Here is a 27900-nt window from a genome sequence, read left to right on the forward strand (position 1 = left end):
AAAAGAATGAGCTTTTATGCCCCAAACCTCCTGAAGTAAAATGCAGGTACCTGTCCCTGATTGGGTGACAGGCAGACAAATACACATTATTTTACATGCATATGATGTGATCAAGGTAACCAAATGGTCATTGTCAGCAAAGCAGGTAGTAAACCCCCTTGATCAAATGCAGATTCTTTGTGCTCTGTAAATTAGCCATGATATCAGGGGTTCTGGATACTACAGCATTTGATCAAATTTTTCTCGACGAGAAAACTGGGTAAGGGAGAACCAGCCTGCCCCGACGGAATGCATGCAGCCGGATACATGATGGACTCGTATGAGGTACCGAGGGTCGTGTGTCTGTCCATCCTTTCCGTGGAGGATATTGAAGACGTCTACATAATTGGGATTATGATAACAGGTTTCCTGCTGTTTGGATTTGGTGGGTTCCTGGTTTATCGCAAAGTTCGAAAGGCGTATGCAGCAGTTTTGGCAATTGAGAAGCTGTCCGTCTTTGAGGGAATGTGTCGGATCATGAACACTCAGACTTAAGCGATAGGCGAACTGCATTGCCTCACTCGCAAGATGGATAACGACTTGGAGAAGTGGATTGGAACGACTCGGAATGGGCCATCACATTCGGCTAATTTGGACCGAGAGAACCAGTGAGACTTTAAGGCAGGCAGAAAACTGCAGAGTCGGCCAAACCCAAACAAGCTTATCTTCATTGGCTCCCCCGCTTCGGCCTTGGACAGCCGATTTCTACTCTCCTGGATGGTATGCAGACAGCTGCTCAGCCCATCCCCCAAACCCCACCCCTCTCCTCCCTACTCCTCCTGTGGACTTCACCACTTGGGACTCAAGGTTGTCTCCAACCCTCACCACCGATAGAGAACACTGTTGGCCTGGGCGGTGACGAAGTACAGAGGCTCACACATACACATACACAAAGACACACGCACACACACCCTTGGATTCAACGCCTTAGTCGGCCCCCTCGAGTCTTTCCCTATCATAGAGCAGTCTGCTGGGGAGTTGAGCGTTGCGCCATGTGGCTGCGCGCTCCCCCTAGTGTCTGACCTGTGACACCTCTCCTCCCTGAGACCTTTCCCAATACCAAAATGTGCATGTCTCGAGTTTTCTTGTTGTGATGTTTAATTGTTTGCTTATGTGCCGAGGTTTTTTTTCCTAATCCCACACTGGGCCCCCCTAAAGGAGCCCAGTTTGGGGAGTTGTATTTTTTTCCCTCATCTCCCCCCTATTGTTTCTTTCTTATCTAATGATAGTTCTCCTGCTCCTGTCTCCCTCCCCATGTTGGCCACGAAATGGCCTCTGTATGTTTCTTGGACGGGATGAAACTGTCAACTGTAATTTCGTTGCTCTGTACTGTGCAATGACAATAAAGCTATTCCATTTGCAGGAGGCGTAGTAGAGTTAATCTGTCTGTAATCAAGTTAATTTTTAATTTCCTATAATTGTCTGGCTTTCTTACAGGCCACACTGGAGAGTTCACACTTGACTCACATTTACATAGTATTCCTTGACTTTGCAAAGATTCAATGACTTGGGAAATTTCCATTTCTGCTTCCCTGGGATACTTATACTGCCGCTGCGGTGGGGGGGTCAGTGCCTTGTACATGTACCTCCATGTTTGTTACTCTGCCACAATCATGTTTCTGCCTAGCCCAGACATCAGCACCACCATTACTTCAGCAAGCATTTTGTTTTCTGTACCCAAAAGCATAGGCAAATCATATGCAAGCACACCTTTAACTCTAGCTACTGCATGCCTGTCAGGCATAATCACACAAGCCCCCACATCTGCTTCACTCTTCCAGAGAGTTTGATTAGCAAGATCAACAATGTAGTTATTGTCCTTCATAACATCAGATCCAAGGATTGAGTCTTCATGTGTTTTAGACATCCAAACATTTAGTAACACATCATCACAACCAATCTGTACTGTAATAGGAATGGATTGTGCTGCCGTAATTACACCACTACCAACTCCAATTAACTCTGTGGTCCTCCCTGTGGTAGGGAAATGTAAGTGTGTTAGGGTGATTGCAGCACCTGTATCTACTAACTAATTGTCCTGGTGGCCCCTAACCGAAACTTTAATACTAGGTCTGCCAAATTTATCCGCTTTCAAATCACCCATTTTATGCACAGAGGCCAGACACCCCTATGGTTTCAAATATGCATTGTCAGATATAACGTTAGTGTTCTGTGCAACTGTAGAATGCGTTTGCGCCATTCGTTTGAACTCATGCAGGATTTTATTTATCTCCTCATAGGTCAGAGTTGGAGCAGAAGGAAACATTTCTGACCGTGTTACAGCTTTGTTTATGTTATACAGCCTTGGGCTCTGCCCCACAGCATCACCACCGCTTGACCAGCAGGCCCTTTTAAAATGCCCAATCTTACCACAGTTGTGGCAAACATCTCTCGACATCTTATGACCCTCATTTGTGACAACAGCCCCTATTTATTAATAGGGGCACTATGTGTAGTTTTGTACCAACTAGACAGAAGACTACAGACATCAGCAAAAGTCAAATTGTTTGTTTTTTGCTTTTTATTTAATGCAAGCTTTATTGCATCATTGCATCATATTGTTCCTCTACAAACACACCTCCCATTTAACCCTGTAAATCTAACTTCACTGCTGAACAGGTCAGAACAATATATCTACCTTGGAGTTTCTGAATGATGTGGAAGCGGAGGCAGTGTGTACCTCTGTGCCCATGCCCATCAGTTAAAATGGGCCAGATAAGGTTGGGCCACCTTAAGATTAAGATTTAATAGTCACTCCCTGCAAAGAACTGTTGCCACAATAGTATTTCACATGTCAAAACTGATTTGATAGGTCTCATATTTCTTGGCGGGGCAACGTTTGATATGAAGGAAACAGCATGAGGAGTGCCCTGACATGCTATGATTTAGCTTTCAATGATAAGGTTGATATATGAATAAGAAACAAATGAACTAGAAGTAAAGTTTTATGATCAGTGTTATTAAGTAAAGAATATTCATTGTTCAGAATAATGTTTTGCTGTCCAGTTTCACTGGCCAATTCTTCCTGATCACAATAGGCCTACGCTTTTCATGGAGGTCAACATCGGATACTTAAATAGCTCTAGGACTAAAGCTAACATAGAATGATAAAGAGTACCTGATTTAATGAATAAGAAACATATTTGAAAGTTGAGAATTGTTTCCATAGCTATTTTTATGGTGTGAAAGACGATTAACCAAAAAGTGGCCCAATTTACCAGATTCACCCTAGTATTTCCATAGTAAAATGTAGCTCATGCTTTGTGAAATGTTGGTTTTTCCAGTGAGCAAAGATGAGTCATAATCTCCAATGGTCAAAGTTCGTTTTTCACATGCATTTTCACTTCCAACAAAAAAACAGAAGCTGTCAGAAGCTGTTCAATGAAATACAGGTCTGGTTTATACACAAAAGTTTTTGTTCTATGATCTCATTTGTTTAAATAAGCTCCTTCAGTCTGAATGCATAGAGCATAGTACACATTCAGAACATTATTAATGTAATACGTATAAAGTCACATGACAAGACGTCATTTGGTTATGGGTGTAGTGTAACACATTTTTCGCTGTATTTATGCAGTGCATTTTCTTACAGGGATCTTCAAATGGTGCTTGAAAAGGAGAAGTGCAAGTTAAGCTTGTGGACTGGCCTGTTTCCTGTATAGACATAGACGTCAGGGTGTTGGCTGCAAGTCGCAAGTTAAAACAGCATATTTTAAATGAGAAGATTTGTGAATTAATTACCTAAGCAGTTTGTATCGGTGTCTTTGTATGTACAATATGAATACAACAAATATTCAGCCATTCTTAAAGTAATGAAAATGCAATGACATTTCTTTATTTAAATCTCAATTGCATTTTGATGGCTAGCCTTCATCACAGCAATGCTGAGAGAGACAAAACAGTGGAAGCATACTTGCATTTTTCAGTGAACTGCCCCCTTAATCTGAGGGCAATACTGAAGCAGTCACAGTGGCAGTGCTCCCTGTCCAATATACAGCGATCTGTCAGCATTGTTACACCGTTAGCAAGAGTTTCTGAGAGCGCCAGGTGTAATAAACTATGAGCATTGAATTTGTATGGAACTGTTACACATTAAGTATATCACCATGGAATGTTCTTTCTCTGGGCATGCTTGGTATTTTTATTTTTTTTACCTTTTCAAAAACCTTTTGTATGAGAGTTGGTATGGTATATTCCTTCATGACTTGTTGCTCTTGGCAAATTATTGTCCATCTTTCAAATCCTTGAATAGATATAGAATTTCATTTTTACATGTGTTTGTTAGTGTACTCAAAAATACAAGATCTACATGTTTTGTACTGTAAGAATGTATTTCAGTTGCGACTGTTTAATAAAGCAATGGTTTGCAAACCATGTAACAACATTGTACATTTACTGAATAGGAATATTTGTGTTATTTAGAAAATTCTTGTTTTTTCAGTTAACTGGAAGGGGGAAGGGTGGAGTGTTGTTTACAGTAACATTTAAAACCAAAACCACATGGAACCACAAAAAGTGCAGTTAAGCACATTGCCTTTTACACCCACTGGGTGACACAACAAACAAATCACTTTTGTGATCAGTTTGCAGTTATTAGGTTCCAGCTTTCTCATCTATCAAATATGCCCTCACCTCCAGGGGGCTGAGCCCAGTCACTGTTGCTGGGGGATGTGAAAAAGCTGTCCATCAGCCTGTTTCCATGGCAACACCCATAATGCCTCCAAAAAGCTTCCTGGTTTTGCAGGTTGAGCTATTATCATATATTTGATGATAAGTAAACTGGCAAATATGACAAGCAGGATCATACCTTCACCCCTCAGGATTTTATTGTAGGACACACGTGCTCCCCCCACCCCCCCTGTTCCTGGATGCTGCCACCTCCTGCTTTAAGGACTGTATTTGAGCCTCCATCGTCCTGGATTTCTGCTCGAACCCCTCTGAAATCAGCGCTCTCTGCTCCTGTACACAGAATAACATATATAACATAACATAAATAATGTTGGGCCTTGAACACAGTGTTGTTAGATAGACAGTAAGATATACTCACACCGTCAGTACTCACACAGAACACAATGCAGTTTTTGATATAGCCTTTTTTTCCATCACTAAATTATAATGATAGGGGAGTGGTTTCCAGTTGACATGTTTACCAGATGTCTCCATCTTATTTGAGAAGAGCTGGCTTTTTAATAGACCAGAACTAAAATACTGGATCACCTTCCCATGGTCTTCAAGTCAAGACCGTGATTAGGTCTAGGTGTCATGGTGATGGGCTACCACAAAAGCTTGCATCCACACTGGCCCTTCTATGGCCACATTTATCTGTGGCAGAACTTGTTTACTTGTTTGGAAAATCTGTTCTTGTCATACTGTTCTCACAACCATGGGAATTTAACCATAAAGTTCCCCAGTGTTCTTGAAACAATTAGGGCTGGTTTCACAAACACAGACTAAGACTTGTCCAAGACTAAATTCAATTTTGAATGAAGATTCTCCAGAAGAAACTCAAATTAATCCAAGACCAACTGTGTTTGTGAAACTGGTCCTTAGTATAAGCTAGGATACCTGCAGCCGTTGGTTGAGAACTCTCTGGTTCTGCTCAAGGACAGCACGTCGTTCCTTCTCCATCCTCTGCATCAGTTGCTTGTCATTCTCTCTGTGAGCTCTCTCTGCAGCCTTCAAAAAGTTTGCTGTGTGTTCCTGTTCCCTACGGGCCACCTCTGCCTTAAATCTCTCCATCTCCACACGCGCTTTCTCCTCTGATGACAAGGGAAGTAAAATATCTAAACTAAGTTGTCGTAATACTTTAAATTTTTCTTAGAATCTTGCATGTTCAGTTTTTATTATCACAATATGTTTTGGCAGAATCCAACAAAAGAAATTGCGGCGATTTAATGGTGATTGCATTTTATTTCATCTCAAAATACTTGGGGGCCATCCACCTGTAATGAAATCAAATAACACCAAAAACAGATATATTGTACAGAGCAAATGATAACTGCAAACCCAGACATCAAGCGACTGAAATCTGGACCCAGTTACAGACAGGCAGATACACACGGCAGTGGATTCAGTCAGGAGATGACTGACTTAATTTTATCTGTCTACAGGTCCACTCACCATCTGGATCGAAGGTAATAATACATTCCTGGACCAGAACTGGCCAGCATGTGGTCTAGATTCAGATGACACAAATCTGTGCTGGAATAAGCTAGATTGTGTTTTTTGTATCCTTTATTTAACCAGGGGGGATCCACTGAGAACTTGTTCTCTTTTGCAAGGGTGAAATGCCAGAGAGAATAGTTGCAAGTGGGGTGAGAAAGTGAGGGAACAGGGGTAAAGTCCCTGGAGCAGTTTTTGGGTTAAGGGCCCAAAGGCAGGGTTCTTTTTTTATTTAGGGACCCAACTTCATCTCTCCAGATGTAGGTCAACACCAGGGGGTTAAAAACAGAAACTCTACAGTTGCCAGTCAAACACCCTACTGCTAGGCTACTTGTCACGTTTCATGTTTGTCATGCCATGTTTCATGTTTAGTCATTGTCTTAGTTACGTTATTGTCATGTCACGTATTATGTTAGTCTGTTGTTATGCTTTATTTCTTGTTACATTTAATTTTCATGTCATGTTATGTTTCATGTTTTGTTCTTGTTACCATTTATTTCTTAGTCTTGCCATGTCATGTTATATAGTTTATTGTCATAATTTCGCTAACTTGTTATGTCATGATTTATGTTTGTTTCATGTTATGTTCTGTTCATTGATTAGCATACACTTTTTCATGTCTTTCTGCAAACCTTGCATTCCTGCTTTCTCTCTCTCCCTTTCTGTCACTCACACCCTAATTGTTTCAATTTCCCTTGTCTTCTTAGTAATCTACTAACTTTAGATCAGGATTGGCTAATACTAACATTCTAACCATGTGTTCATGTTACCTTACCTTTCTTGTGCATGTAATTTACTAATTTACCAACGCTAGGGCAGGATAGGTTTATTAGTAACGATTACTAATTACCTCGTTAACTTGCCAATCCTCCACACCTGATTTCCATTCTCATGCTGCTTTCAAGCTAATTGTCTGCACCTGTCTACACCTGCATATAAGCTCAGTTCCATGTATTGTATACTCTCTGGATATTCCCTGAATAAAGCCCTCACAGGACTTTATTACACCTCTGATTCTGAGTCGTGCATGTTGGGTCCAACCCCCCACGCACCCGTCTCATTACTCTGTTGCCCACGGATCCATTACGGATTCAGCCTGGATGTTGCCATAGACTTTTGACAGCAAGGCAAGTCCATAGGGCTTGTCCGCAGTCCCTGAGGTATCGGCCTTACCCTGCAGCTTCCTCTCTTGTTCTGAGAGGCTTCTGTCCGCATTCAGGATGGACGAGCCCACATCATTTTTCTCCTTCATAAAGATTTCCAGAGCTTGTTCTGCCTTTCAGTAAAAACATCAAAAAAGTGAACTCAATAAGCCATGTGTATATGAAGGTTATATGAGTAACACACACACACACAAACACAGACACAGGCTGAACATGCCCTTGGACTACAGTATGTTGCGGACGTTCCGCACTGACACACACACACACACACGCGCATGCAGGCAGGCACACACTCAAGAATGAATCACGGCAATATTGTACGGTGCATGTAAGCATTGCTTCTTCAGCAGTGACAGTTTCTGATATGGTATTATATGGTAAATAAATTGTTCTTGAGTTTAGTTACTGAGGTGAACAGTACCTGTACACCTTTCCCAGGTGTAGCTCTGTAGGTTTGAATGATGGAGTCCAGCTGGACCCGGTAGTTTTCATATCCTCCAGGTCTCATGAAGGAGTTGTGGTCCAGCTTGTTCCACAGCTGTTGTAGTAGAGCGGTGCAGTGACTCTGGGAGAGTGCTGCATTGTCTCTACATTTCTCATCATACTTTTTTCTTATATGCTCCTGGGGAGACAACAGGAACAGGACAGCATCAAAAGTGAGCTGCCGACCCCTGCCCCAGAAGCTTGCAAACTCCAGGACTTACAGGGGGTATTGCACTTCATTCAGCTTCAGGTGACAAAAAGCTAATTTCCCAATTGAAGACCATTAAAAACTAGGAATTTACCCTGGTTAAATTCTACAATTTTAGACAGTACTTCAAAATTACGCCTATACAGTATGTTACATTATATTGTAACATGGCCTAAATAGTCCTAAGATCATAAAACACTATTTTACAGGTTTTTAAATCTGATATCTTACCATGAGACCTTTCTGGTAGCTCTGGTCCTCGTCCTTGAAGGAGCGTTTCATGAAGAGCTGCAGCGCCTCCTTCAGGCAGCCGTCCTGAACTGTGGAGAGCTCCTCCTGAGTCTCAGTGTGCAGTTTCACCCGCTCTCCCAGCAGCTGCCTGTAGAGGGCGAAAGACTCCTCGACCGCCGCTGAGTTCTAGATCTGAGACAGCGCCTCCACCGCGTTCTCCAAACACGGAACACTCCCATGCCGAATGGCGTCCACGTACGTCACTGCCAGGTTCCCCAGCACTGAGGTCACACAGCCAGACAGGAGCAGAAGATAAAAGAGAGAATATCAAACAAAATATGCTTCAGTATCAACATCACCTTCTGGAAATCTCAAGCACATGATCTGTGGAATTGTATGGCATATCATTCTCTCTCTATTTTACTATATGTAGTTCATTCTATCCAAAAACACAACTGTCACCTTTTTGTCAATATCATGACAAACCTTAAATAATCCCACCATGGTTGTTCAGTAACAATAGGATGTTTATGTGCTTACTCTGTCTAGTGACTGTATACCCTCCAGTGATAGTTTTTTCTCTCGATTGTTTGAAAATGTAGCTGCAGAAGTTAAGCGTCTGCTGGACAAAGGCCGGCTCCAGGTCAGCATCAGTCAGTTTGTCTATGATCCTCAGTTTCTCCTTGGAGGCAGGCTGGTCAAACACAAAGCACTTCCTCGTTGGGAAGTAGTTCCGGATGCATTCTCGAGCGCCGTTGCTGGACACCACATGTCTGGAATTACCTTGAGAACACAAAGGACTGGTTTATTAGTGGACTGATAGATGGCCCATCCTGGCCAGGGTAACTTAGTTTTCCCTGGATGTCTCCCAACCTGTCATGGGTTTGCCTTGCTTGTTTGGGCATTATCTCTTGGGGCTGTGCAAGGGTACTCCCGTCACATTCATGTCTCCCTTGTGTAGCCAGTTATCGCTGATTTCACGAGGAGTGCGTAATCGCGAACAGGCATTCTTAATCTATATACAGTGTATCCGGAAAGTATTCACAGCGCTTCACTTTTCCCACATTTTGTTATGTTACAGCCTTATTCCAAAATGGAATATATTCATTTTTTTCCTCCAAATTCTACACACAATACCCCATAATGACAATGTGAAAAAAGTTTTTTATTAAAAATAAAAAACTAAGAAATCATGTACAAAAGTATTCACACATAGGTGGTTTGATCCCAGGTCTAGCCACAATAAGATCCGCACAGCCGTTGGGCCCTTGAGTTAGGCCCTTAACCCTGCATTGCTCCAGATGAGGATTGTCTCCTGCTTAGTCTAATCAACTGTATGTCGCTCTGGATAAGAGCGTCTGCCAAATGCCATAAATATAATGTAATGCATTTAGCAGAAGACTGCACTTTTTAAATCTCAATGAACATGGCACAGTGTGCCACAATAAGCACTACACTGTGGGTAGAGCTATAAGACAGTCTGAACAACTTACTGTTCCCTGTGCTATGCTTAGGACTGTGGTTGCCTCTGAATATACTGCTATACACAATGCTGTGCATAGCGCTGCAGCCACTCTGTACACAGTGCTGAATCTGTGCGCTGTGTGTAGGGCTACATGTCTGTTAGAACATCCTACTTTTGGTGCTGTGTGTAGGATTGTAAGGCGCTCCAAGACGGGCTGCCCTTGAATAGGCAGTCGCGTGATCTACCTGATGTTACTCGCCTCAGTTGTGCGCTCCTGGGATAACTAGAGGAGCACGAGGCAGAGGGTTATTTGGTTGATCTTGGTCACATGTCGGAAGGCCCCTGCTTTATTTCTGTTTTTTATTCTTGCCCCCTGGCGGCACGGATGGTGCAGTGGGTAGCACTGCCGCCTCACAGCAAGGAGGTCCTGGGTTCGAATCCCCGTCGGCCGGGGCCTCTCTGTGTGGAGTTTGCATGTTCTCCCCGTGTCTGCGTGGGTTTCCTCCGGTTTCTTCCTCCCACACCTGTCCAGGGTGTATTCCTGCCTTTCGCCCAATGTATGCTGGGATAGGCTCCAGCCCCCCTGCGACCCTGATCAGGATAAGCGGGTTCAGATAATGGATGGATGGATGGATTCTTGCCCCCTTGTTTCAGGGTAGCTTTATGTTGCCAGTTTGCCGCGGAACCTTTTCCTTATTTTTACTACTAGTGGTTACCTCACTGTCTGTGCGATCCTCTTCGCAGTCACATTTCACAAAAGCTCCCTTTTCACGTTTGTCCTCCGGATCCACACCCACACCCTTACACAACCAAGTACACACCTCCTTAGTGTCAGTCATTCAGCAGAGGTAGGGTGCATGGAGGTATGGCTGCTGGCTATTCTATTCACTGTCAAGCACAATCACTCAACATGATACATTAATGATACCGTCCTTCACTAAATGACACACAGCTTTTGCAAATAATTATTTCCTCATTTAGGATAAAAAGGCCCCAGGGTGAGACTTGAACCAATGCTTCTGACTCGCCTGAAGTGAAGGCTGCAAAGACGAATGTTCCTTCCAGGTCCCAGTGGAGCACCTTAGCCCCTCGGCTATAGACTGCCCACCATATATACTATTGGTGGTAATACATCCTATTATTTGCCTTCTTTGTGTTATTTATTTTTCTGAATAATTACTTCTGTCTTGATGGGTTGTGATCATCTCAAGACCCTCCTGGCAGCTTCCTGAGGCCCTCTTTTGGGCTCCGGACCCCCTGTTCCACAGAACCAGAATTTATCCATGCGTGAATGTCCATGCATGGATTTGATGCTGTGGAAGAACCTATGCACTTGTAAATCACTTTGGATTAAAAGCGTCTGCCAAATGACTAAAATGTAAATGTAAAATGTGCTCACACATGCTGCTATATTTTTGTTAAACATGGCATATTTTTGTAAAGCATATTTTCAAAAACAGTGACTTTGAACTTTGAAATTTTCATTTAAAAGTTCCTGCTGCTTTTAGTGAAGTGAGCTGTTTTACTCAATGCAGTTACCCAGCGTGATAATTGTGTAAAAATATGAAAACCCTGCTTTCAATCGGATCCTGACACCTGTAATTAGAGTCTGAATGGTCTGGACAATATCTCACTCACTTCCAACCTCTGCTCCATCTTCCTTTGAGCCACCACTGCTTCTGCTTGATATCGCTTTCTCTCAGCCAAGACTCTGTCCTCTGTCAAGGTGAACAAAAAAAGCATGACACTTTTTTTTTTTTTTTTATTCCAAGAAGTCAAACAGATTATTAATGAAAACTTTATTCAATGATTGCAGTCAAGCAATAATTAAGGCAGGGTATTTGTCACAGAAAATATTTAGAAAATAATTTATTAAATTAGCCCCTTAAGTATCACCCCTTTTCTCAACAGAAGTTTGAAAATGTCATGCCCATAATAAAATGCCTACTATTCTTGAACCAATTTGACAACAGACATGGTAAATGGTTGGCATTTATATAGCGCCTTTATCCAAAGTGCTGTACATTTGATGCTTCTCATTCACCCGTTCATACACACACTCACACACTCACGCACAGACGGCAATTGGCTGCCATGCAAGGCACCAACCAGCTCATCAGGAGCATTTGGGGGTTAGGTGTCTTGCTCAGGGACGCCTCGACAGAGCCTGGGGCGGGGGATTGAACCGGCAACCCTCCGACTGCCAGACAACTGCTCTTACTGCCTGAGCCATGTCACCCCAGACATAATCAGACATAATCCTGGTGTCTTCTGAAAGGTGACCCTTTAGGGTTTGTTTTCCAATAGAGCCAGAATTACTAAAGTAAGTAAGTAAAGTAAGCAAGTATTAATAAATCAAAGTTACAGAAGCTCAAACACAGTGGAAGCGGAAGATTTTGGTTCTCACTGACATAAAATACGGTTTTTGAGGGGATACAGATTATTGTCATGGTGCCTTGTGTGCTCAGAAACAAAATGGCGCCACAGCCAAAACAGTCAAATTCCCTTTCAAATCAGATGACAATGGCACCAAAAATGAGCATTCTGCATAGTTTTTTCTAAGCAATATCGAGGCAGTTTTACAAAAAGAATATTCGGAGATGCCAGAAAGACATATGGGAACTAAATGATAGTATGGGTCTTATGACATGTAAAATACTGTATTTTGCTTGCTAAAGTATAGAACTTTTTATTCTGAAAAAAAAAGTGTTTGCACTAACTCCCACCTGTCACCCTCCCTCTACCTCTCCTTGTGTTCTCCTCAGATAGCAACAGGTGAAGAAGGTTGTAAAAAATAAGTACAATAATCACAATAATATCATCTGGTATACTAATATATTCATTGAGGTCCATTGGTTAACATTTTTGTCAAATACCCAACCCTCATCAACAATTTCAAACACATTCCACAATTTACTTTTTGGTCTCTGTGTTTTAGATTGTGGATCTCTTTACCTCTGTCCTGTATCTTGTATTGACTACCCGGTTTTGGATTTTGCCTGTATTTTGGATTACGCATTGGATATGCTTGTTTATATTAAGGCCTGCCATTTTGTTCCTCATCCCTGAGTCTGCGAATGGTTCCTGTGTCCCGCAACTCTGACACGGAATATGTAATCAGCCCCACATATCTCTGCCCTGTATTTGTGTGATCCACCCTTAATGAATATGCATGAAGGAGAGAAGCACACCTTGCGATGACTTGCCTAGATGACTTGCCTTGCGGTTCCAGCCCAGTGCCCCAGTTTCATACATAAAATGTATGTTTCCTGGGCAGAATGCATCATATAAGCACATGAAAATAGTCGCAAAAGGCTTAGTCCATCTTAGCAGTTAGCACTACTCACCCCTCAGAAGGTTCTCTCGCTGTGTCATAACTTTCTCAGTCCTCCGAATGACTCGCATGTTCTCCTGTTGGTCCTTTAAGAAGGCATCAAGGACCTGGTCAGCCTGAGGCAAACACAAGATCCAACGTGAGCCAGAGAGCAAGATGACTGTGTGACATCGCCAAGTACCATTTCCTTCCATATGTCACACAGTAACCGCATACACACACAGCAACCTGTGCAACACTTTACTTTTATGTAGCATCCATAAGTGCTATATAATGCATTCTAAGCTACGCCTTGAATATTCTGACCAGCTCATGCCAAATGATTTTCAAATGACTTGTGCTTTGGGATTTCATGTCAGTTTCTGCTCTTTATGTACTTGGAGCAATCGTGGGAATTGAATTAAACTTCTTCTGTGTCCCTACAGAAATCACTTGACTGGTCTAATCTACAGTTAAATCAGCATTGGTGTATCAAGCTAATTGGATAACTGAATCAGAGGTAATTTGTGGGAAACAGAAACTCAACTCCTGATGTAAACAGTACCTGTACACCTGTCCCAGGTGTAGCTCTGTAGAGTTGAACTATGGAGTCCAGCTGCTGCCTGTAGGCTACATGCCCGCCAGGTCTGAGGTAGGAATCGTGATTCAGTTTACCCGACAGCTGCTGCAGTAATGAGAGGCAGCGGGAGAGCTCTGCGTTCTCACTACATTTCCCATCATAGACCTCCTTTATCCGCTCCTGTGCACATAGAGTGAAAACCTACAGGATAGTAGATCTCCAGGAACAATGGATGATGTTAGAGGACCTCGTGACAGTTAAGTTAGAAAATATTTGGGGTGTAAGCTCAATGTCTTATGACGACACTGGCACACAGCATGCAGGCACACATACATCTAGCCCTTCTCCGTGAGCCATTTTGAAACTCCAAACCGTACAATGAGATCTTTCTGATAGCGTTCGTCTTCATCCTTGAAGGAGTTGGCCTTAAAGAGCTGGAGTGCCTCCTGCAGGCACACGTCATGAATGGCAGAAAGCTCCTCCTCTCCAATCGCCCCTGTCCTGGGATTCAGGACCACCTGCTCTCCCAGCAGCCGCTTGTAGAGGGCGAAAGACTCCTCGACTGCCGCCGAGTTCTTCATCTGCGACAGTGCTGCCATCCCGTTCTCCAAACACTGCCAGGTTCACCAGCACTTTAAATAAAGAGAGAACGGCCAGTTTTTATTAGAAAATTACAAATCTGTTCACAGCATTTCTGTAATTAGAACCTAAAGGTAGGAAATCACTCTCACCTGCACTGTTTAGCCTGTCCTCAAAAAGAAATTGAGAGCCTAAATGACAGATGTGTATGATCGGGAGAAGGTTAATCCCTCCCCAACAACACACTAACTGCTGTCTATATTAAAAGGGTCTAACCACATCTGTAAATGTACAAAGAAGGAAACAATGTAATGAAGACATCCAACAAAGTCTCATGAAGATGTAGAAAAAACATTGATCATTGATTCTATTCCATGAAATTAAACAAAGAAAGATATTCCTCCCCAAGTGTATTTATGGAATATGTGCCCTCTGTTTTCATAGCACAGTAACATGCATAGTCATGCGTGCAAGAATGATATATAAATGCTTTGTTTAGCCTCACTGGTTATTAAATGTTTAATGTTTTATAAACAGACATAAAAAGTAGAGGTGCACCGATACTATCCGAAGCATCGGTATCGGCACTGATACAGCCCCTAAATAGGCTACTCATAGCTTACTTGGCAAATTTGTCTGTTTCAGATACCATGGCCAATACCTGCACATCCTTTGTTATGTTATTGTGCTGGGTAAAATTGCTTTGGACGGCTTGTCATAATTTGGTCTATTTTCTGTTACATTGGGTATTGGTATTTTTCTAAATCTTCCTCTTCACTGGCACAGTGCTAGTGCAGTGCTGGTACAATGTCCATCTGCTTATTCCTCCGTTGTCATTGTACTTTGAAGCCCGTCAATTAGTGGCTGCGTGTATATGCAGATGCTTACCGGTAGTTGGAATGAGTTCACAAATTGCTTGTATAAAAGTAGGGGAGACTGGAGATGGTTGTCATACGGGTTGGTTGTTACACTGCTTAGATCTCGTTCCACAGAAGACACTGTTCAAAGATTTTGGTATCAATACATTGTTTTTTCTTTCGTTAGGCTACAACATGTGGTCACTAGCTACAATTCTAGCAAAAATGTACTGCTGGGGATGGTTGTCATATTTACTTTGGGGTTGATTGTCACATGTAATTACTCATGTCAAATCTATAGCCTAAAACAAATGTCTATCCCTACGTGTTGGAAATGTTATCGGGTTATGTCCATCAAAGACATATGCTTTTTATCTAAGCAGTAGGGTGAAGTGAGGTAAATTGGACCACTTTTTGGCTAATCGTCTTTCACACCATGAAAATAGCTATGGACACAATGCTGAACTTTCAAATATGTTTTGCCAGGTATCCTCTATCATGCAGTGTTGGAATTATGTAATAAAAAACAAATGCTTTGGTCCTAGAGCTGTTTAAGTATCAGATGTTCCCCTGCAAGACAAGTGTACTGTGATCAGCTAAAATCACCATCTATTCAGCTAAAATGGGCCAGCAAAAACTTCTGAACAATGCATATTCTTTATTTCATTTTTAGTTGAACAAGGCCTCATAACAAGAACATGGGGGGGGGGGGGGGGTGCATGTCTGCAGATACTGATTTGTGTGTGTGAATGATGTGGAGGTGGATCTTTGGGTGTTTAACAATTGAAAATATGGAAATAATGTTATTTATTTATAAAGGTGTTATATCTATACAATACGACAATGTGACATATCCAGGCTTGAATATTTTCAATAATATCTTAACAGGTTTCAATAAGAGGAAGCTTGTTTTATCTAACACATTAAGCTAAAATGGGCCAGTAACTAAAAATGCATTTAATTGAAAAAATATTGCTTTTTTTCTGTGTGAGACCAATCAAATCAGTTTCTATGTGTCATATACTATTGTGGCAACAGTTAGAGATTCTTTGCAGTGACTGACTATTAAATCTTAAAGCGCTAAGATGCCAAAAACCTTATCTGGCCCATTTTAACTGATGGCTCGATTTACCAGACTTCACCCTACCTACTTTATTTCGTTGAAAAAAACACAGATGAGTAAAAAGTGTGACAACCACCTCGGGTCTCCCCTACATATATACGCTGGCCTCCCAGCGTCCACCATCAGACCCCTCCAACTTATCCAGAATGCAGCAGCAGCTCGTCTGGTCTTCAACCTTCAACCTTCAACCTTCCCACCCGCCCCCCCCCCCCCCCCCCCCCTAGGTGCTAGCCTTCCAAGCAGTTAAGGGGTCTGCCCTAGCTTACCTACAAAAAATCATCAGACCCTACACCCCTGCCAGACCTCCTCGTTCGGCCTCCACAGACCGCTTGGCACCTCCCCCTCTCCGAACTTCCACCTCACGCTCACAAATACTGTCTGTTCTGGCTCCACGGTGGTGGAACGACCTCCCCGTTTAGGTCAGAACAGTAGAATCTCTTCCCATTTTCAAGCGCAAACTGAAGACGCACCTCTTCAAGCAGCACCTCTTCCTGTCCCTCCCTACCTCCCTGTAAACCTTAATTGTTGTCTTTCTGTGATTTACTTGTGTATCAGGATGTTTTAGTTTGGCTAGGTAAGCAGTGTTTGATTAGTTAAGGCGTTTGTTCATACATTTGCGTGTTGCGGTATTATATTTATTATTATTTTTTTTTTTATGTGCTTGCTGTCCCCAATCGCATAACATAATAAGTAGCCCACTCGGATCTGTATTCGGTATCGGCCGATCCACTTAATGAAGTACTTAGCTTTTGTTTGGCACATTTGACTCAAATAATATTACATACATCCATATTATGCAAAAACATACAAAGAAACAGCGTCTATAGCCTTAAATCCAACTGCAAGCAACAGATCTGAATATAGCGATTTACCGCTAACGGCTACAGTCCTTGTATCGCGCGGTCCAGAGGGTCCCGCTTTTCCTGCTGATGCTCCAAATGCAAGACTTCAGATGTAGACAAAATAAACTTGCTTTATATGAAAAGGGTTTCTCAATCTGAAAATGAAACCTTTACCAATACCGGGAATATGAAGGGGAAAACCAGCCTAGACGAAACAGCCTAGAACAAAGTGAAACTAAAATAATACCAGATGGGATAGCCTTCATTGCCCTCACAAATCACGGTCATAATGCTTTGTCTCATCGGTGTATGTGTGTGTGTGCATTTGGTTTGACTACAGGGACAGTTTTTGGCAATGCAGAAGTCTGATTGAGAACACAAGTGCAGGTGAACTGCGGGTGAACCAAGAATCCCTCGTGATTCTGAACTCCATTAGGCAGCCTGTAGTGGTGGTGTCCATCGTAGGGATGTACCACACGGACAAAGCGTCAAAATCAAAAGCTTGTCCTGACCTCTGGCGAAGTCAGAGGCGTCCGTCATATCGCTCAGGCTAGCCCAAGTTAGGTTGCGTGATAATTGTATGCTAACGTTACTGTATTTTCGTGGGAGTGTCATGTGATCGCTTGGATGGGTAGCCGCCCATAAATCAGCCTGTGTTTAAGGGTGGAGTTTGAGCGCCCGTAACTTCTGGGAAACACAGGCTGGAGATCCAAGCCAAACAGGTCCAGTGACGTCACCTTTGCCCTTAAAAGTTTTGCCCCATATTTAGGCAACGGTTACACTGATGGTAATTTTAAAAAGCCCTACACACAGAATTTAAGCATTTAATCCAAATAACTTCAACTGAAACTAGTGTGACAGTTCTCCTTTAAGCTTGTGGCCTGATTCCTATATAGAACATTGGTGTGTTAGCTGCAAGTCACAATTTAGCACCGCTTGCGTTGTTTCCGATAAGAAATAGGTGAATGAAATTACCTTTTCCATGTGGAAACACACAGTTCATATCAGGTGTATCTCAACATGTACGATATGATACCATCTTATCTCACATAATCTCATCTTTATTTATGAATGAAGTTTTTATTAAATTGATTGTTTCATCTGTGCACTACAGGCTCTCAGTTTGTGGATGGACAGAACCCAAAACTGAGATTATGTGACTGTATTCACACAAGCTGCTATACTTTTGATATGTATTACTATTTCATAGAGAATCTATGGGGTATTGTTAAGAGGAAGATGAGAGACACCAGACCCAACAACACAGATGAGCTGAAGGCCGCTATCAAAGCAACCTGGGCTTCCATAACACCTCAGCAGTGCTACAGGCTGATTGCCTCCATGCCACGCCGCATTGATGCAGTAATCCCTGACCAAGTATTGAGTACATAAATTAACATACTTTTCAGAAGGTCAACATTTCTGTATATATAGATCCTTTTTTGGTTGGTTTTATGTAATATTCCAATAATTTGAGATACTGGATTTTCATGAGCTTTTCAAGCCGTAATCATCAAGATTAAAACAAAAAAGGCTTGAAATATTTCACTTTATGTGTAATGAATCTAGAATATATGAAAGTTTCACTTTTTGAATCAAATTACGGAACATTTTTTTTTTACTTTTCCACAATATTCTAATTTTTTGAGATGCACCTGTACATTCTGAGCCAGGCCAGGTGCTGAATGGCCCTCAGCAGCCAACGTACATATGCCCAGCCCATACACATACAATAATTTACAAGACTGATGCATTCAAATGATCCATGTAATCTGTAAATGTAGACAGACATGCCACATAAACCTAAGAATTTAACTTTCTCTTTTTTTACCGTCATGACACATGCACACATTTTTTGAGCCACAACTTTTATTTTAGATTTTTTCATCAGGGAAGAAAAAAACAGCATTTACACATGCAGGTACCTCCATTAGCATTTTCATTTTATGCCAGAAAATGAAATGGTCTACTCGTAAATGGTTGAATTACATATTCGACTTCATGGAAAGTGCACAAATAAGTCATACAGTACTATCCTATATTCAATAGCAATGCAACACAAACATTTGTTGGGTCCTCTTGTGCACTGCAAATGTGCATAAACACAGAAAAATAATGAACCGCGAACAACACCCATGTTTCAGCCACTGGACTCAGGACAGGACACAGACTCCTCTTCTTCTGGTGTTTCTCTGCGAGCCGATCTGATCCCGCAACTGCCGGATCTCCGCTTCCCACTGTGCGGCCTTCTGATTCTGTCCTTCATCCATCAGCGCACGCTGCTCCTGTGTGAACACACATGGGAGAACATGCGTTTAATCTTCCTCCTTTTATCGCCTGTTTGACTTTCAAGGAATACACCAACATTTCGGGAAATATACCTTTTTTCAGACTTACCCAGACTTAGGCAAGATGTTCAATTTCATTTTCATTTTTGTGCATTCACTGGCTCGGCTTCCATGTTAGCATAACATGTTAGCTTAGCATATAGACTTGAAGCCTATAGGAGTCAGTAGCCTAGTGGAAGACCAAAGGATACTCTGTTGTGTGTTCGGCATGTAAAGTTCCAATCGTCTAACTTCTCCCAAAAACAACGTCTCTCATTTAAAAAAAAGGATCCCGCACATGTATTTCAAATACACATGATACCTTGTGTAAATAAGACAGCTGCGGATGTGCTATAAGGTTTATTTCTTCACCACAAGAAGTAGGTTACTGACAAAATGTTGGTGTATTCCTTTAAAGACAAAGTGACATTGGTGGAAAAAATCAATTTCTTTGTTTCTGCATTCTGTGTATATCGGTACAGTAGTGTACCTGTGTGTATATTGGTACAGTAGTATAGCAGAGTGTATATTAGTACAGTAGTGTGTACCTGTGTGCATATTGGTACAGTATTGTTTCTGTGCGTTCATTGGTACAGTATTGTTGCTGTGTGTTCATTTGTACAGTAGTGTACCTCTGTGTATACTGGTACAGTATTGTTGCTGTGTGTCCTTTTGTACAGTAGTGTACCTCTGTGTATACTGGTACAGTAGTGTACCTGTGTGCATATTCATACAGTAGTATAGCTGTGTGTTAATTGGTACAGTAGTATAGCTGTGTGTATATTGGTAAGGTAGTGCATCTGTGTGTATATTGGTAGTGTACCTGTGTGTATATTGGTACAGTATTGTGGCAGTGTGTATATTGGTACAGTAGTATAGCTGTGTGTATATTGGTAAGGTGGTGCATCTGTGTGTATATTGGTACAGTAGTACACCTGTGTGTATATTGTGTAGCTGGGCTGGTTTCATACTGTACCCTCAGTCTCTGGTCCATTACTCTCTGGTTTTCCTGCATTAACGTTATCCGATCTCTCTCCATTTTCTCCCTCAGTTGTCTCTCGTTCTCCCGGCGAGCTCTTTCTATATCATTTATCTTTTCTTCCAGGGCCCTCTGCTTTTCTCTTTCTGCCTCTGCTCTCTGCCTCTCCCTCTCTGCCTGGGCTGTCTGCTCTGTGGGACAAAGCAGCACATCAGTGACCCCCTCCATCTCCAAATCCAGTGTTTCTTCACTTTTTACTTAACTTGAATAAATTTGATGCATTCATGACCAATGCACATACCCTTTACTTAATTGAAATAATTTTGTTTCATGGACATTAGTTTATCACTAACACCAGCTCAACTGATTCATAGCGTTTTCTGGCCTAATAGTCAGTGAAACAACTTAAATAACCCATTTCTCACAACCCTATTATCACAGCACAAAACTTTTGCTTGCTATCATTTCTGACCCCCAAAAGAGGACGAACATTGCTTTAGATGGTCTCAGTAAGTCTGCTAATGTTAATTTCCTTTTAGGTTATGAGATCCTGTAGGACCTGAATTACGTTCATGTACTGTAAGTTTATAAGATCATGTCAGACCTAAAATACATTCCTGTACGTTTATGAGCTCATGTAGGACCTGAAATACATTACTGCAAAGTTCCCCTCTCACCCTCAAGACGCCTCTCTTGTGCTGACAGATTTCTATCTGCTGTCAAAATCATTTTGTCCCGTTCGTTTTTCTCCATGAGGTAGTCATTCAAGGCTTCCTCTGCCTGTACCAGGGTAAAGAACATTAAAGACGTGAATATCCAGCTCATTACAGGGGTTGGTACTGTGGCCCAGACACACAACGGGAAGTATTCATTTCAAAGAATTGGATTTATTCTAAGTCATCATTATGGGTACAAGCCAAGCCAAACCCTAAGACTAAACTAAATGGGTCATTCCATGAAAAAACAACCAGAGGTCCAATTTTACTCAAACTTTGTGCAAATGTTATTTATATTCAATAGAGAACAACTTGTGAGTGGAAATTGGAGCTTGTGTCAATTTTGGAGCACCATATCTTCGGCATTAAAGGTACAACAGGTAAGACCAACAGGTTACAAGACCAATCCTTTCCGATCATTGAAAAAGGCTCACTGACATGCTGACTCATCCTCTGCCCGTGTTTATAGTCCTTAAATTCGGGTTTCAAAATATCAACACATTTACAGAGAAAGAGGGGAGGGATAAACAGTATTGTGGTTTGAGCGTGTTTGTTGCTGCTATTCCTCTCTTGACCGTTAATAGTGCGTTAAATTACCTATTGTACTTTTAAAGCAGGAAAAAATCTGAAAACATGTACAGTACTCTGACATGATGTTCTGGAGTGGTCACCCCACACTATGGTTGATATTTCATGGAATGACACAAATACAAAATACATTCTGAACAGCAAAAATAAAGCATGACTGGCTCAGGGACAAAATCAGTCTATCAGTCTATAGGTATCAGCACCTACAATGTGACAACAGATGAGATTTCATGAACGAAACCTTTAAAAGCAGAAAGGAGCCAGAATTTGGGAGGCAAGTGCTGATAAAGTACAGGAGGAGAGCTGGGAGGGAGTTACCTTCACACCTTTGGCCGGCTTGTTTTTGTATAAACTAACTAAATTCTTCAGGTCAGCCTTAAAGCGATTATATCCCCCTGGCTTCATGTAGCGTTCCTCTGGACCCATATGAATGTCGTCTTCCAGCTGGAAGAGCAGAGCTGCGCAGAAATCCCGGGACATATCCTCGTTGTTTCTACACTTCTGGTCGTATTCAGCTTTTACCCGCTCCTGCCAATGACAGAAAGACACACCTGCAGCCAGATAGACATGCACTCCATTCACCAAGCACACGGTCATCTCCATGTTCAATTATGGGCTCGATTGGTTGTATCAGGTACGGTTGAGGTGGAACACATCAAATGCCTGGACCCTGAAGAGAGGTTTGGGAGCCATTGCTTTTGGCAATTGAGTACAGTAAATACTGTCTGTGAACTTACTGCTGGGCTGCACAAAAAGGGCCGATCTGTTTCAGGATTTAATGCCAACTTCTGCACTTTATTACGTAATTAATTCACCAGAAAAACTGCCCTGCACCATAAAAAATCTAATGCATTGGTAAAGTTTACTGTTACATAAAACAAAATCCAAATTCTGATTACTAAGGTCCAGACCCAAGTGATTTAAATATTAAAATGGTAAATAGCATTTATATTGCGCCATACAATTTATGATTCTCATTCACCTATTCATACACACACACCAACGGTGATTGACTGCCATGCAAGGCACCAACCAGCTCATCAGGAGCATTTTTGGGTTAGGTGTCTTGCTCGGGGATACAGATAGAATGGCTAACTGTTCATAGGACAGCAATACAATGCACTGTAAACAACAAAGACCTACATGGCAGAGTTGCCAAAAAAAAACGAAAAATGCTTTGGGGTCATGTGACAGCTGGGGGAACAGGAAATGTTGTGCGAGTGGAAGGAAGTATGGATTCCAGCAAATATTAAGAAATTCCAGAGGCTAATGTTCAAAGACCAGTCCAGACATTGAAGTTGAAGAGAGGTTGGATACAATGATCCAAAGCATATCTCGAAATCAACCATGAAGTACCTCCAGGAAAGACAGATAGAGGTTTTGGAATGGCGACGACAGTCTCCAGACTTAAATATTATTGAAAATCTGTGGAGAGATCTCAAAGCGAAGAATGCAAGGAGACCGAAGAATATTTCTGAGGTAATCTGCCAGGAAGAATGAGGGAAAATTTCAAAAGCGAGAATTGAAAGAATCTTAGCTGGCTACAGGAATCGCTAACAAGCTGTTATAAGTTGGAGTAACAAAATATTAACTGACAGGGTTCCATCCTGGTAACTTTTGGACAGGGCCTTTTTCTTTTTTTTATTGTTTTGAAACTGTAAATAAATAATTAATCTTGCTTTAAAATTTGAAGAAATGTGTCATGTTTAACGTTTTACCATTTATAGGTCAGGTTCGCTTCTGTTCACTTAGATACTAGTTGTTAAAGGCTATTTTCGCAATTTTTTGCACACTACTGTTGCTTTAAATCTAGCTTATAAGAATGGATGATAAGTCCCAGGGAAGTTGCTTCCAGTATACACTTACATGAACACAATTATCATTGTTTATATAAAGGTTTCGGAACATCGTTTATGCATGAGGGTGAGAGTTGGCACACCAAGTAAATCAATTTAGGCCAGTAAAACAAATGGCAGTGTCAAGGGTCGGTCAGCTAACTGTGCTGCATAGTGTAACCTGTGTTCCCAGTTTCATTCCAGAGCTAAATTGTGTTAAAACCACGTAAATCCCAGGTAATGAGCAGGGTCACGGGCCAGGGTAGGATAACACTGTTTTGCCTGGGTCGTGGCTTCATTGTGACAGCAGTTACGCAGAAACTCCACCGAGAAAAAAAAACAGTCCTACACACCATGAGTGCCTCTTGATATTTGTGGTCCTCGTCCTTGAAGGAACGTTTCATGAAGAGCTGCAGTGCCTCCTTCAGGCAGCCGTCGTGAACTCTGGAGAGCTCCTCCCGAGTCTCAGTGTGCAGTTTCACCCGCTCTCCCAGCAGCCGTCTGTAGAGGGCGAAAGACTCCTCGATCGCCTCCGAGTTCTCGATCTGAGACAGCGCGTCCACTGCGTTCTCCAAACACGGAACACTCCCGCACCGAATGGCGTCCACGTACGTCACCGCCAGGTTCCCTAGCACTGGAGGGGTTACAGGAAATGAATGGGAAAGTACTTTCCACATATTCAAAATATATTATTCAACACATTTTAGGTATACTTTTCAGTACTTGGCTGAACAGTTCAACAGTTTTGGTATTTATTGGTAGCAGCCACTCTCCTAGCTGTGACATACTTCCACACTGCCCTGCCTCTGCATGCCTTGCAGTAAACATCAAGCTGGACTCACGTTCATTCAAAGAACAATATATCAACTATGATGTTCTGTGGTCCAGCTTTGTTCAAGGCAATTTATTTTGCCATCCAATTCACCAGCAGGGGTTGCTGCTGCATAATGAGACGAAACTCTGCTATGATTCCTGGGCAACTCAAGAGCCAATTTTGTATCACTCCGAAGGGCAACCGGCCGCAAGTGGACAAGCCCAAGACTCCATACCGCATCATAGAAGTGTTCCCTCCCCATCCCAATTCCATCAAACTTACAGTTCCCGGTGACTGAGATTCCCCCTTTCATGGTCTTCTCCTTGGAACAGCTGAAAACATAGTCGCAGAAAGCAGATGTTTGTTCCACAAATCGAGGGTCCAGTTTTGAATCTGGCAGTTTATCCAGCTCCTTCAGCTGCTCCTTGGAGCCGGGATGGTCGAACACAAAGCACTTCCGATCCTGGAAGTAGTTCCGGATGCATTCCCGGGCATCATTACTGATGATAACTGCTTTACTAGCACCTTTAAGAAAAGAAAGATGTACAGAACTGAAACAGATTTACTGAACTAATCCCTGCTGTAAAATAAAGCTTGAAAATTGAGCTGGTCAAGCTGGTCATTAGTTGGGTATGCACTGTTCAACCATTATGGCCAAGCCAGTCATAACGCTGGTCAAGCTGGGTAGGATCTACCAGCTAGTGCAGCTAGGGGCATTTCAAAACCTGGCTTCAGCTGCTTTTTTCAGCTGGGATGAGTAACCTAACGGTTTACAAAACCAAAATTAAGATTCCCATATTAAAGAAGTTTCAAAGAATTATTTTTTTTTAAATGGTAGCAATGTGTGAGTTTGACAACCAGCATGTGGGTTAAGTTACTGGCATGTCAGTCAAAATTGCAATTGAGGTAGGTTGTGAGGAGATTTCATGATAATCTTGATAGCGATTTAATCAATCAGTCATACTGTTAATAGCCAAATAGTGAGATTCTGGACAGGCTACATCAGCATTATAGTCTACGTTACCTTTTTGACCATTGCAATTTATTATTCCATCAGGTTAACATAAACGTCAATTATTTCAAAACAATGTACAAAGTAGAATGCTGCTGTCAAAGACATTCGTGGAGGTTAAGTTAAAGGAGCACTGTCATGCTCATTTCAGTTGAGATTATTTGATTAAATGCTTAAATTATGCGTGTAGGCCTTTTTAAAATCACCATCAGTGTAGCCGTTTCCTAAATATGGGGCAAAACCTCTCAGGGCAAACACGTCCAGTGATGTCAAATATCATGTAAACTAACTTGGCTAGTCTGAGTGATATGGCAGTCAGCATACATTATAAAAATATTGGGGTTACTTGGGGTTGACAGTGTAGCATCAGGTTGGGAAACTGGGCTTTCAACTGCCAGGTAGTAGGTTTGAATTCCATGGCATTCAAAATATGACACAAAGTCTTGCTGCAAGAATGTAACCACAGGCAAGTAAGGACAGATGCCCCATTTTACCATTTTTTAGCTTCAGGGAGTTCTCCAGGTACTGGTCAGCAGTGGCAGCCTTTCCATCGATCATCAGCTCCAGAGTGAAGTCTCTCACAGCCCAGACAAAGTTGGGGAAGAAACGGACATAGTCGGTAGTCGTATCTTCCTCCTTCTCCTTGATGGACTTCACCTTGATGTGCTTTGTTAGCTCTGTCACATAGCTGCAGAGTTATTAAGGAAGGGCCACTGAAGTTGCATGTGCTGTAACTGCAAATGATCATCCGCAACTTGTTTATGGGTCATTGACAATAACATATTATCACGTTCGGTCCTGTTTTACACCAGGTATCGTGTGTATTTGAAATAAACTTTTACATTTTTCAAATACAACAGACTTTTTGTGAGAATTGTTTTCGGACCTTTTAAAACTACCTTCAGAAGGTGCGCGGATCACTGCACTCATCCAGCAGTAGATGGAAGAGGATACATGTTTGTTCAGTGGTTATAGTTCTTCTCTTTCAAGGAGGTAGGCTATAGGCTTCAAATATTTTTGCTAAGCTGACACGTTATGCTAACATGGAACTTGGGCCAGTAAATGCGCAAAAAATGTTTTGATTTTTTTTGTTTTGATTAGTTGTCCGCCAAAACAATCGCAGAAAAGAAACAGGGAATTATAAAAAAGAGACAATCCCATGTGACCTCTGAGACAAAGACCCAGCCATACAATTAATTACGCTTCTGGGAGAAATAAAATATGTACTGGTACCTCCCACACGTTATTCCCATTATATCTTGGCAATAGTGAAGCTCATTGCAACGTTACATCTCACATTTAATTCAAACAATGGATATCACCACACGCAGTGAAGATATTCAATCCACTAAACACCCATTTTTAAAAATTGTGCAGCCCCCTATGGAGATTTATTCAACCAAAAATGGATGCATTTTGGAGACCAGATCAAATTCCCACCATAGAGGCAGAGTGAACTCCCTTACCCTTCAAACTGGGTTCCCCTCTCACCTGCACACCAAAAACATCCACCTTTTATGGTTTTCTGTTTCTTTTTTTGGGGCTATAGATGTAGTCCGGCAGGTTAGAGACAATGGCTGGTTATCAATGTCACAGCTGCCAGTTGGATGTGGCACAAGACAGCAGAAGGCATTAGTGGCAGAAAAGGATCGCTTATCAAAAAAAGCCCATCAAGAATGACCAAAGGGGAAGAACAACAACAAACAACAACCGCAGATAAAGGAGTGCAACTGTTAACTAAATCAAGAAGAATTAAGTCCAATCACTGCTTATCATCATTTGTACACAAACTTTGTACTAACCATTGATTAAACTCCCCACTCACTGACGACAAGAGATAGACCCACAGCCCAGCAGGGTTAAACTCCACACTCACTGCCTATAAGAGAGAAACCCACAGACCAGCAGACAGGCTTCTCCAGGACCCTGTGATGCTGGTATAGCATACGTATAAAATATTCTGAACCCGTGTTGGCCTGGTTTTACATCCTTCCTTCCCTCTATTGATCACTGGGCCATTTCCACTACATAGTAATATGTAACTGTTTCTTACCTGAAGCACTTACAACAATTCATTACATTACATTTAGCAGATGTTTTGATCCGAAGCAACTTACACTTGATTTGACTAAGCAGGGGATTAACCCCCCTGGGGAAATGTGGGGATAAGGACCTTGCTCAAGGGCCCAATAGCTGTGCAGATCTTTTAGTGGCTAGACTGGGGATTGAACCACCAAACTTGTGGGTCCCAGTAATGTGCCTTACAGCTACAGGCCGCCCACTAGTCACAACAATTACACCAACCAGTAACATAACTTTAAGTACAACAGCAGCTGCGAGAGGGAAAATAAGATTGTGGCGCAGAATGTGGCAAATGGACACTGCAGCCTCATCTCTACATATGTGGTAAGTTTATGTGGTTGGTCGGATACTGCAGCCTCATCTCTACACATGTGGTAAGTTTATGTGGTCAGTAGGATACTGCAGCCTCATCTCTACATATGTGGTAAGTTTATGTGGTTGGTAGGATACTGCAGCCTCATCTCTACGCATGTGGTAAGTTCATGTGGTTAGTAGGATACTG

General features: G+C 42.0%; 2 protein-coding genes across 4 annotated transcripts in view; both read right to left on the reverse strand.

The window, feature by feature from the left end:
* Positions 1-4505: 4505 nt before the first annotated feature.
* On the reverse strand, positions 4506-13689 carry LOC133130769 (guanylate-binding protein 1-like). Its single transcript, XM_061245592.1, has 9 exons — positions 13630-13689; positions 13099-13201; positions 11390-11469; positions 8827-9069; positions 8287-8567; positions 7786-7986; positions 7375-7477; positions 5605-5798; positions 4506-4998 (listed from the first exon to the last, which is right to left on the reverse strand). Exons 5-9 carry the CDS (start codon positions 8335-8337, stop codon positions 4864-4866), a joined length of 684 nt encoding a protein of 227 aa, XP_061101576.1. The 5' UTR covers positions 8338-8567; positions 8827-9069; positions 11390-11469; positions 13099-13201; positions 13630-13689; the 3' UTR covers positions 4506-4863.
* Positions 13690-18910: 5221 nt separating this feature from the next.
* The window catches only part of LOC133130768 (guanylate-binding protein 1-like), a 32378-nt gene continuing 23388 nt past the window's right edge, over positions 18911-27900 (reverse strand). For 2 of the 3 annotated variants that reach the window (XM_061245590.1, XM_061245591.1), the window contains 7 exons: positions 25811-26004; positions 24587-24829; positions 23844-24124; positions 21974-22183; positions 21029-21131; positions 20349-20542; positions 18911-19330 (listed from right to left, as the gene is read on the reverse strand). In XM_061245590.1, coding sequence (XP_061101574.1) covers positions 19199-19330; positions 20349-20542; positions 21029-21131; positions 21974-22183; positions 23844-24124; positions 24587-24829; positions 25811-26004 — 1357 coding nt within the window. In that variant the 3' untranslated portion in view covers positions 18911-19198. The remainder of the gene's footprint in view (positions 19331-20348; positions 20543-21028; positions 21132-21973; positions 22184-23843; positions 24125-24586; positions 24830-25810; positions 26005-27900) is intronic. The other variant, XR_009708969.1, reaches the window with a different exon arrangement.

This window comes from Conger conger, chromosome 6, assembly GCF_963514075.1.
Source record: "Conger conger chromosome 6, fConCon1.1, whole genome shotgun sequence".
Classification (NCBI taxonomy): domain Eukaryota; kingdom Metazoa; phylum Chordata; class Actinopteri; order Anguilliformes; family Congridae; genus Conger; species Conger conger.